A 12,385-nucleotide genomic window follows, 5' to 3' on the forward strand; every position below is an offset into this window, starting at 1 on the left:
ACTAACACAGTTGTGTGCTAGTGATAGTGATTTGCTTACAAATATGTGGTCTAGTCGAGTGAGAGTAGCATGAAGAAGAGAATAAGAAGAAAGCCATTTCATAGAAAGGTTATACAATCGCTATGTGTCCACTAAGGTGCTGATTATGAGTCTGGCAGTCTACGGACCCCCAGACTCATGGAGGCATGGTAGTGGTGGTCTTACTACCACCCTATTATGAAATAGGAAGTGAGACCCTCCACAGCCTGCTGTAGTCCCCAAGGAACTGCCATTCTCTGGTGGTGTTGTGGCAGTCAGGAGGCATCTATATGCTTGGCCAGACTGCCACGGTCCCGACAAACATATTAGGAGCTTCCTCTCCGCCAATGTTTACATGACACTCCTTTCTCCATGTACACCATGATGAAGATCGAGCGAAGGGGGCACTAAAGGGCCCACCGGTGCCTCTGCTCCCTGTGGATGCACACCGGGGGCCAAAACATGTGCTCCCCCGGCATGCACACTAGTTCCTGCACTGCATGGATTTTGAGTCGATGCCCTGCAGGGACTGTTTTTGATGTTCCCATTGCAGTTCTGGTTTTAAAGGCATGGCAGTGTGAATGCCCCCCCAAAAAGACAGACAGGTGAAAATTCCTAATCTAGCAGGTGGCCTCACCACTGGTTCGGTTGTGCAGCGGCGGAGTGAATCTGGCACCGCACTGCCAAACTCATAATTATGTGCCTATGTGGTTATGAGAAATAGTAGAATTAAATTGTTTATAAGTTCTATGGGGGAAAAGTCTAACTTGAGATTGACAATCTATAAATGAATCAATCACCAGATTACAGTCAACCCCAAGGATGAACAAATTATCAGTATAGTGAAGACACTTTTTTTGAAATATTGGACCAAAATAAGTAATCAAGTTGTTGCGTTGGCCCATAAAATTGCAAACTGTTAAAGAAATATCATTAATAAGGAGTTTAATAAGTATCTATTTGCCTTCTACATCAATATTTTGAGTAACAACATTGCACTTCCTTTTCTTATGACATAAGATAAATATTCAATTTTTCTTTTTGAGAGCAGGTAAAACGAATAATGAATCTACTCAATGACCATTGAGTTTTAAGGCTTTTATTTCTGTAAAATAAGCCTCCTGAAGGAGAACTAATTCTGGATTATAAGAATATAAATGAGATTAAATTCTCTCCTTTTTTATGGGAGTAACATATACTTTCACCTTCCAAGAAAGAACTCTGAATGTTATAAGCAATCAATAAATATAAAACCTTACAGTCTGAAATAACAACAAAAGAGAGATACAATATAAAAAATAAAAAGATATAAAACAAAAACAGGTAATTAGAAAAAGAGGAAAATTAAGTATATAGGATAGAGAAGAGAAAGAATCGAAGAAGAATAAGATAGTAGAACAACAGAGGACAGTACAAAGTCAGAAATTGATGACTAAGAGCATATACCTTGGCGAAGAACAAGAGGAATAATAGGGTGGTGACGTACGGATAAAAACAGAACAGCCAACTGGGGACAATGCACCACAATGGGACATTACATGGTAAGATAGGTAACGAGAATGGAAAAAATCTTGATCATCTGCAAAAGAATGTCAAGAAAGAAAAGAATGAACATGGAGAAGACAAACACCCAAAAAGTGACAACCTGTAGAAAAAATAATATATGTTAGAAATGCATTAAACCATTACGTTAGTTGAATGGGATTTAATAAAGTTCCTGAGCTTTGCTGGATCCTCATATGAAGTTGTTTTATTTCCTCCTATTTGCAGTAGCTGAGGATATATCCTGTGAGATAAATATCTTCACACCAGACCATAGAAGCTGTTTCTTAGATTTGGCTGCTTCTAAAACTTTCAAAAGATCAGTAATTTCAGAAACAGGGGAATCACACCACAAGATATACCAGGAGCTGATAACAAGGATAAAGGAAGACCCAGTTTGTGAATGTTGAATGTTTAAGGCCGTGGCAGATGGCATCTCTAGGGGTTTTGGGAGAAATGCGGTAAAAAAGTTCACTGGATTGTCTCCATTAAGTTATTTCCGGAAGACCATATACACATATATTATTTTACCTGTTTCTGTTCTCGAGATCCTCTCCTTGTTTTTCCAACATGAGGCTGTCCCTTTCCAAAGCAAAGATTTTAACAGATTCATCTTGGAGATCATTGCCCCTTTGCTTCATTGACGATAATTTAGTTTACATAGCTGACCATTTATCGTCAAGCGTCTGTATCTGTGTATTTGTTTCCTCAATAATAGGACTTAGGGCTCTAATCTCTTCTAGAATGGTCTCTAAAGAGATAGGAGAAATAGGATCATGTTTGAGTATTTTATTAGCAGCAGAAGATGAGTGGGTCTTCAAAAGAGTAGCTATGGAGCAAGGGTTACTAGAATGCGTCTGTACTCTCCATGGAAGGAACTTCAAGAGAAAGGCCTTAAGTCAATATTTTAATAGATTTGCTCTTGCTGGAATATAAACTTTTCTTAATTCTGCCCATAAAAAAAAAATGAACAAGAAACAAGCAATAAATAAGCAGGTCAGAAGTGCAATGGCACTAAGGTAAAATGCTGTATGCAAAAAACCTTGTAAATCAAATAGGGCACTTGATAGACAATGGAGGAAATACCATACTAGTTGTAGCCTTAATGTGATGCCACCAAAGAAGCTTGCCAGTGATACTGCGTACAAAAATACATCACATAATAATCGATCCAAAAGGTTGCTGCAACAGGAGTTCTAGATTGATAGATTACATCTTAGTTGCTGTCCTCCACCTGCCAATTATTTGCTTGTGGGGAAAGAGACTATGGGCCTGAATTAGATCTTGGCGGTCCTCCTGCCATCCTGCAGCAGTGATGGGACTGAGTATTCCACTGAGCTGATGGTCTTCTGCCCACCGTATGTATATGTATACACGATACCCAAAAGACCACTGCCACAACGGTCATCTGTGCTGGAGAACCATCATCGTCTCAATGGCAGGGTCCTGCTGAGCAGTTTTGGATGTTTCCATTTGGCTGGCAATGTTCTGTGGGGTTAGTACTCATGGGGCGACTGTGATTGTGGGGAGACAGGTGAGTAAAAAAATTTATTTACATAAATATCATATGTTGTGTGTGTGTGTGTGTGTACATATTTGTAAGTAGATACTATGTAGTGAGCATATTTTGTACATTCTACATTGCACCTCACCAACCTACACACCATTTAATGTATTTCGACACTTATTATGAACACCTACCTTTGGGTTCCTCAAAATGGGGTGCTGCTCCGTTGTGGTCAAGGTGCAGTAGGTTAAGGGGGGGCCTAGATGAAGGAGTAGAGGATGAAACTGCAGACTGAACCCTTAAAAAAGATGTAATCACCTATTTTTCCCCCATTCTCCCTGACTTAAAGTCAGAGGGATTCCTGCTGGAATTCCCTTAGAAAGAGCTCACATCCAAATCTGGAGGGCGGGATTCCGGACTGGAGTTCCACCAACACCTGCTGCAGCCCACCCGCCGTAAAGGCGGGGAGCAAAGTCCAAGCAGAATCGGTGGGCCGGCGGCGGTCTTCTCTCCCATTGCCAGGCAGCATCTAAATCAGGAGGGTGCACCACCAGGTAGGAGTACCGGAAGACCGCCAAGAAAGCCCACTCCATTGTGGTCCCGCCAACACCTAAATCAGTTGCAAAAGAAAGAGTAGATGGCCGGAATGCTGACAATGCAAACATTCACCCCCAGTCACAAGGATTTTGGTTAAATCCATCATTCTTTTGCTCACTACACCTCCCCAGTTTGGACCCAGCCATATGCAAATCAGTTTTGAGCCTGTTTCTTGTGGGAACCTTCCAGCCCGAACTGCCAAGACAGGTCCTCCCTGGACCGGAAACAAGCATCCTAGGTCCGGTTTGAGGGCATCACCTTTCATCAGCCAGGCTTGCTTGAATCCAGTGGTGTGATGAGCATGGGACCCTCGTCGGGCATATCCTTCCCACTTAGGGCGACATATGCAAAAGAAACAGTAGAGGGACGGAATGCTGACAATGCAAACATTCACCCCCAGTCACAAGGATCTGGGTTAAATCCATCATTCTTTTGCTCACCACACCACCCCAGTTTGGACCCAGCCATATGCAAATTAGTCTTGCCCCTTTTCCTTGTGGCAAAGTACACATTTAAATATACTACAGTAGTTCAACTGGCAAAAGAGGTGCAGCCTTAGAGTAAGTGAAGCAATCCACATCCACCTGTAGTGCAACACACTCTCATAGAAATCAATAGGGGCAGACAATACCACTAACAGACAGAGACACATACAAAATAAGTTACATTAAATAACATTTGAAAGTAAACTATAGTTAAATAGTTTTTTGTTTGTTATTATTTTTGGGAAAATTAGAGCATTACATATTATTTTTAATACATATAATACCAATTTAATAAATGTATTTTAAATAATATACTAATAAAAAATACAAATTAAAAAATATATCACTTGCATTCAAGGTTGTCATGCATTAAAAAAAATTAGAGATGAAATTGTGGGGAGGGAAGATTCCCATTTTCTTTAATTTAATTTAGTTTCATTAAAAAGAAGATTAATGAAGCCAAGATTTATAGTATAGTATGTTTTATTACTGGTGTAACTTCCCTTGTTACAGTAACACTCCTCTGAGAATAGTAGTTTGGATGCTGTGCTTTAATATTTTATTTTATAAACAGCCAATAGTCTTTAATTGTTTCAATAACTTTTCTTAAAATTGCCTGTTAATTTCTTTTGGCAGATCTTTGCCATGGTGGCACAGATGAACACAAACAGGCAGAAAGTTACTGTTTACTTGACTGTTCATTTGTGGGATTCTCCATACTCTCATTTGAAATGAGTTTAGTAAGCCTACACATGCAATTGTTGAATTAACATAAACGTAACATAACATAACAAAGCCGGGTCTGGTGGAGCAGTGGACTAATGCATCCATGTAGGGCATTGTGTTCGACCACATGGTCACAGGTTCTAATCCCGGCGGGTCCACTCAGCCCTTCATCCATCTGACGTTGATAAAATGAGTACCATTGAGTTGGGTAACAATATACATATGTTATTCAGTGCCTTGAGACCTTCAGGTGATACGTGCGCTTTACAAATGTACATGTTATGGTAAAGCAATAGTCGTAAGTCAGTACCTGCAGTGTGTTCTAAGTCAAAATATATCTTTATAAAGATAACTATATCCTCAGCACATATGTTAATTTAAAAATAGTGGCAGTCTTCTTCCTTGACATCTCTAGCACTGTACTAGTGTTGCTTTACTTTGTGCTACAGCTTCTAAACTTGCCTGCAACATGTCATTTAGGAAATACGGTCACCCCAACGGGGGACTTGCAACATATTGTTCCACCAAATACACCTGGGCTACAGAGCAACTGGACATGGTTCTTTATTAGCTTCGAGTTATTAAATTAGAGTCCAAGGGGCCCATTAGGATGTCAGGCGGATCCCCCCGCCATATTAGTATGGCGGGGAGGACCGCGGCGGACGTAAAGACCGTCCGCCGCTTTTCCGCCCGGTCGCCGTGCGGCCGGGGCGGAAAATGTTTAATATGGTGGCGGTGTCTATTAGACACCGCCAGCCATATTGTGATGGGCTTTGGGGAATGCAGCCACGGAGAGGCATGCGGAGACTCCCTGCGGGGGCCCGTTGCGGGCCCCCTTAGACTCCGGGGGGGGGAGCACATGGGGTACCCCCTGCATTTCAAAGTGCAACATGCCTGTCATGTTGTGCTTTGAAATGCACAACCTGCATTTTTACCATTGCGGCGGGCGGCGCTTTCAGCACCGCCCGTCGCAATGGTAAAAATACAGAATGCGCCTGCCAGTGTGGCGGGTGCATCCTAATGGCCAAGGAGGGACCGCCGCTCCAATGGCGGGCGGTCCCGTTTTGCATAGGGATGGCGGGCGGGCAAAGTCCGCCCACCATCCTAATGGACCCCCAAGGTTGTAAGTCAGACTTGCAAGGTATTGCTGCTTATAAACCTTTATTTACATCCAAACAAAGCAAAACAACCAGACAGAAATAGCTGCTGTCTTATGATCTTACACTTGGTGAGACGTGATGTTAAAAAAAGTGTAAAGCTGCTAGTTCTTGGAGAAAGGAATTTGCATTGGTTTTAAAATATTCTCTTTCTAGAGCTGTTTAAATCACAATTGTGACTGTAATTTTTTTTAAAAAGCAAACAGTACACATAATGACCATTTAGCTTTGAAGAACCAGCAAATCGTCCTTAGAGTGTTGTTACGGACACAAGGTATTTAATGAATAGTTGACATTTTTACACAATTTTATACAATTTAATAAATTGTTTTTATGCTATTTTTTATGTAGATTTAAAATAATGATACTTACTTTGCATTGATGTAAAGGTTATAAATAACCATATTCAATAAAGAATATTCTTTGTCATGCCATAAATGAAACTAAATGTGTTTTTTGCAAAGAATATGTTTTAGCAGTAAATTCACTATCGCAAAATTTTCCTTTATCTGCAGGATTTTTATAGAATATTATCAAATGGTCCTCGCCATGGTCTTTGCCATTAATGAAATCAACAGAAGTCCTTATCTTCTACCGAACACCACCTTGGGGTTTAACATTTATGACTCTTGTTTCTCTGAGTTGGGAGCCATTGCAGGGACTTTGCAGCTGCTCTCAGGAGGGAAAGAAACAATTCCTAACTACAGCTGTCAATCAAGTCCCAAGCTAGCTGGCTTCATTGGTGACGGACCATCAGCAGGAGCTGTTCCCATGGCCAGAATACTTGGAGTCAGCTGGTTTACCCAGGTATCAAATGGATCATGAATGAATTTAAAGGGATGAAAGCCAAAAATAAACAGTTATTATGAATGAGGTGAATTTAGTCAGATCACATTATGAAAGTTACTTGAATAAAAAAATAATTCCTACTATGTCCCTAAAAATTTAGAGTCGTGATTAGTGCACGGTTCTCTCTAGAGTGTCTCAAAAGAACTTAGTTAAGACAGGTTCAGAAAAACATCTTGAGGCCAGTGTAAGCTTTCCTCCTGAATGCAGTGCAGGATCTCCTGAGTCCTGTGAAGGCTCTTCTTCAAAGTGTAGATTCACCTCCTGAGTCCTGTGCAGGGTCCCCTCCTCAGCCCAGTTCAGGCTCCTCTCTTGAAGTTCTTTGCACACATTTGTTTATCAGCATGGTATTGTGTGAAGAGCCATGAGGACTTATCTCCTTTGGAGTTCCAGTATGAACACCTACTTCACGGTTTTTGCTCATGTACCTGCTGGAAGATGAAGATCAATGTAATATCAGAGACAAAGGCCTGATTTAGATTTTGATACACTGGTTATGTACCGGCGCAATAACAGAGTCCTTTACTCCCACCATGGCAAAGGTACTCTGCCAGCCACATTTAGAGTTGCCTCCAGCCTTTGAACATCTTTGGAAAAGTGTGATGGACAGCTCCATGAACATGACGAGTCATGTGTCACACTTTAAGTATTTTATTTATTTTCAAAAACAAAGTCTCAAAGTGGGAATTTGTTTTTGAAAATAAAAAAAAGCAATGACCCCCTTGCCATGGGAGTTTTCTCTCATGTTGTGGGAGTCATTTTGTAGTTTTCACTGCCACTTAACACCCCTTTTTACCTGGCGGTGATGAACAGTGAAAAAGTGCCATTTGTCCACCTACTCTAAATAGGATGGATGGACAAATGGCAAAATCTCGGACAGAAATTTGACAGTTGGGTATTTTTCCCTACCTACCCGTGAACCCTAAAAACTCCTTACCTCCCTTTACCTCTACCCGGGCCTAAACCATAAAACACCCTCACCTCCCTTTACCTCTACTTATCCTTGAACCCAAAAAAACGTTACCTCCCCAAACGCTAATAATTTACCTTTCTTTACCTCTATCTTCCATTACCCTTATCAATCTCTTAACCTTTACCCATACCGTAAACATTAATTTTTTTTCATGCTTATGTCATTAAAAAATACTTACCTGCGTGGTAAGGTACCACAGGGTAAAGTACCAAAAAGGGGACTTTGTGGTACTAACCGGCATGGTACGTACCTGTGTGATAGCATCCTGAAAGGTAAAAACTGCGGGATAGGGGCTACATACAGCTCAAAACACCTACATGTACTATGCAACATATACGCTGGACTCCCTGAAGGGTTTAACTCAATCGTTTGATCTTCTTGGGTAATAAAATGAGTATCATGGAGATGGCTGGCAATTAGCAGCAATTATTTAGTGATGAAGCCAAACTTTGCATTGTGTGCTTTAGAAATCGTTATTTTATCTATCTACCTTTTAAGTAAACTGCATAGATATAACCAGATCCCTTGCAATTTTGCTGCCGGCAAAATATTTAGCCCAAAAAAAGAGAGATCGTGATATTTTTGCGACAGGCAGAATTTGTGCGTGTCCAAAAATTCCACAAGGTATCTGGTCGGTCACTGCTAGAAACGGTGGCAGGTCAGCCTCTGGCCTGTCCTGTCTCCTCCAGAACGACACCTCAGATCATGAAGATGTCGGGTGCCAGAGAGAAGGCAGATTTTGATTTGAAAGCTGCGCTCTCTCAGAGATGAGAAGGGGCATTGACGAAAGGGGAACTCAAGTCATGGGAGAGAACACAATCCAAACATGCAGGAGTGGGGCACTGAAGTCACTGGAAGGGGTCATGGAGTTATGAGGCAGCAGAGGGAGGAGGCACTAGAGATGCTGGGGACTGTGGAATTTAGGGAGGGGACACTGGAGTGATGGAGAGGGGCATTGTAGGCACTGGGCTGCAGAAGGAGGAGGTACTGGAGACACTGGGGGAGGGAGCACTGTAGTATCTGGGTAAGGGCCACTGGAGTCATAGGGAGGGGCATGCAAGGCAGTGATACCGTGTGGGAGGGCGGCACTAGAGACAAGGAGCAATGAGTGAGGAGTGCAATGAAGACATGGTGCAGCAGGGAAGGGAGGCACTGGAGGAATGGGGCAGTGGAGAGCTGGGCAGCTGAGACATGGTGAGGGGACACAGAAGGAATAGCACTATGTAGGATGGGGCACTGAAGGCATGATAATTTGGGGATGAGGCTGGGAGTATCAGGGCAGAGGGAGCACTGAAGACATAGGTATATGCAGTAGGGTGTGCAGAGGAGGTAATGGTCTATTGTGAAGGGAGTCAGAGATGACATAGGTGAGGGGGCAGATGAGACTTGGGGTAGTGGTGGTAAGTGGCTAGAGACAGCTCCCCTGTCTGCTGCCTACCCTCATGTTATTCAGTCACAACAAAAACACATCCCCAGCTGAATTTACATATATATGTATACTACATTATATAGCAAGAAAAAAAAATCAGTGATTCCAAACTGGGGGGCCGATTTATGATGACTGCCGCATCCCTGCAAACCAGCAGAGATGCGCCAGATAAAATGCGTCATGGAAGTTTACACTTGCGCCACCACAGATGTATCGCATTTACAATGCGGTTCATCATGGCGCAAGGATAAACAGATGCGTGACGTATCTTCCGTCAGAAGGGTGGCGCATTGCTGGAGTCGTGTCGCAAGCGCGATACAACACCAGCAATGCTCATGGTCTGCCCATACACAATGTGGTGCGTAAAACCTTATGCCTGCTTCAAGCAGGCGCAAGGTTTTGACGCAGCGGCGTCGGAAAAGTGACTGAGTGAAATCTTGTAGATTTCACTCTGGCACTTTTGCGAGGCGTTCCTGTGCCGGAACGCCCAAGCTGTGCCGGAACGCCCACATGAAACCTGACGCAGGTTTCATGTGGCGCAGGGCTTTACAATGTGATGCATCTCCCATCATGCATCACGTTGTAAATCCCTCGCAGCATGGCGCTAGCTTTACGCCACCACTGTGTCACAGAAGTGGCACAACGGTGGGGCAAAAGTGGCGCACTGGTCTTGTAAATATGCCCCTGTGTTTTTATTACCATTTATTTTGATATTTATCATGAGACAAAGCAACAAGTTCTATATTCCACATGTCATAGAAGAGACAGCTTGTCCTTCTTCAGAGAAAATACTGTTTAGTCATGCAAGCTCCACTAAGGAGGTGTTAAGTGTTGTGATTCATTTCTTGAGTTTAACCTTCTTTGGCTGCAAAGACCCAACCTCTTTTATGTTGTAACCTTCCTTTTATAAAGGAGTCTCATACATTTTCTTGGTAAGTTTTACAATTTCTTATAACATTGACAATCCATAAGAGTAGTTTGTACACAGAGATTTCTCCCTAGACTCCACAGATATTTAAAAACATACATACTCTGTGGGGGCAGATACTTGGAAACTATTAGATGCACCGTCAATGCAGATCAGCAGACTCACCCATTCCTCAGCCTTTATATAACTTAGCTGAATGAATTGATAGTATCAGCTCATAGCTCTGGTGCTGGTCAACACAAGTTCCCTATTTCTCTTTCTCACTTCCACTGCCCACTAATAATTCCTTCCTTCCTTTCTTCAGTCAATCAATCAATCATTACTTATTAAGTGTGGCTACTCAACCGTGAGGGTCTCAAGAAACTGTTGGGGCTGGGTGCTGTGTTCTTTCAAAGCGCCAGGTCTTGAGATCCTTCCAGAATTGTGTTGGAGACGGGGATAGCCTGAGGTGGAGAGGCATGGCATTCCAGGATTTGTCGGCAAAGTAGAAGAAGAAACTTCCTCCAGCCTGGTCTTGAAGATCCGAGTGACGCTGGCGAAAGCCAGTTGGGTGAAGCAGTGGTGTCTGGAGGGTGCGTGGAATGAGAGGTGGTCAGGCATCGTGGAGGGCTTTGCAAGTGTGTGTGAGGAACTTGAAGGTGAAATCCAGTGGAGTTCTCATCGGTGTTGGGAGATGTGGCTGCAGCGGAGGATGTTGAGGACCAGTCTAGCTGTTGCCTTCTGTACGTTCTGAAGTTTCCTGAGGAGTTTCTGGGTGGTGCCTGTCTAGAGTGCCGTAGATGAGTCTGCTGGTGATGAGTGCGTGAGTGACGATTTTTCCGGGACTCAGAGGGGATCCATCTGAAGGTCATCCAAAGCAGGCGAAGAATGTGAAAGCATGTTGAGGTGACTGCATTGATCAGATGGTTCATGGTGAGCAAGTAGTCCAGTATGATGCCAAGGTTTTTTGTGTGGTCAATAGGTGTGGGGGGTGGGGTTTCCATCTCTATGGGCCACCAGGAGTCTTCCCAAGCTGGGGTGTTGGGCCCTAGGGTCAGGATTTGTTCCTTGCTTGCTTCCTTCCTCCCTTCCTCTGTGATTAACTGCTTACATAAATGCAATAGCAAAAAAAGATAAAAGTGATACACCACATACTTCTGTCACTAGCATTTTGGTGTGAAAGCATTCAATTTAAGTCTTTTAGAATGAGAGTATCAGTGTGTTTCCTGTTTTACAGATCAGCTATGCTGCAGCACTCCCTATTCTGAGCGACAAACTCCAATTCCCCTCTTTTCTTCGGACAGTGACAAGCGTCGCATCTCAACCCAATGCATTGGTACAGTTACTGCTTCACTTTGGCTGGACATGGATAGGGATTCTGGCCTCAGACAATGACCTGTGTCGTCAAGGCAGTCAGGCCCTAAAGGAGGAGTTAGAAAGGAATGAAATCTGTTCTGAATTCTTTGAAATTCTCCCCTTACATTCCACCAAAGCCTCCATAAGCCATATAATTGATACAGTGGAAAGATCCACAGTTAATGTGATTGTGTGCTACACATTTGCAATTCATATCACACCAATTCTACAGGAACTGTCTCTACAAAAAGTCTCTGGAAAAATTTGGATTGGAGTGACAAGCTGGATTCCATCATTCACTTTCTCCAGGAAGGACTTGTGGGAATTGCTGAATGGCACCCTGGGGCTGGCAGTCTACAGCGGAGATATTCCTGGGTTCAGGAAATTCTTCCACAGCATCAGCCCTTCGAAGGAAACTGAAGATATATTCATGAAGCCTTTCTGGGAGCAAGCCTTTGGTTGCAAATGGGAGGATGCATTAAATGAAACACAAGCTGCTGGAATTGCAAATCAAAATGGACTCTGCACTGGGACAGAAAAGCTGGAGTCTCTTGATGCTTCCGTCTTTGAGGTGACTGATTTCAGGTTTTCCTATTCTGCACATAAAGCCATATATGCCTTGGCTCAATCCTTGCAAAGTCTGATTCACTGCATTCCTCAAGAAGGTCCATTCATTGAAAGATCATGTGCGGATCCTAAGGGATTTCAACCATGGCAGGTGAGTACACATATACTTTGTGGATGTAGTCAATCAGAACTTGCTCATTAGATGTTTACCCAAAAAATGGCCATGACACTAATACCCCAAACAATGACATTGCCATAGAATTTGTTTTGATTCT

At 42.9% G+C, this 12,385-nt stretch overlaps 1 protein-coding gene across 1 annotated transcript in view; it reads left to right on the plus strand.

Annotated features, from left to right (window-relative positions):
• Positions 1 to 12,385, plus strand: part of LOC147684522 (extracellular calcium-sensing receptor-like) — a 52,123-nt gene that overhangs the window by 15,133 nt on the left and 24,605 nt on the right. Inside the window, exons 3-4 of the mRNA XM_086939683.1 lie at positions 6,548 to 6,839; positions 11,425 to 12,261. Of these exons, the coding sequence (XP_086795809.1) occupies positions 6,548 to 6,839; positions 11,425 to 12,261 (1,129 nt within the window). The remainder of the gene's footprint in view (positions 1 to 6,547; positions 6,840 to 11,424; positions 12,262 to 12,385) is intronic.

The sequence above is a fragment of the Lissotriton vulgaris genome, chromosome 10, assembly GCF_964263255.1.
Source record: "Lissotriton vulgaris chromosome 10, aLisVul1.2, whole genome shotgun sequence".
Lineage (NCBI taxonomy): Eukaryota > Metazoa > Chordata > Amphibia > Caudata > Salamandridae > Lissotriton > Lissotriton vulgaris.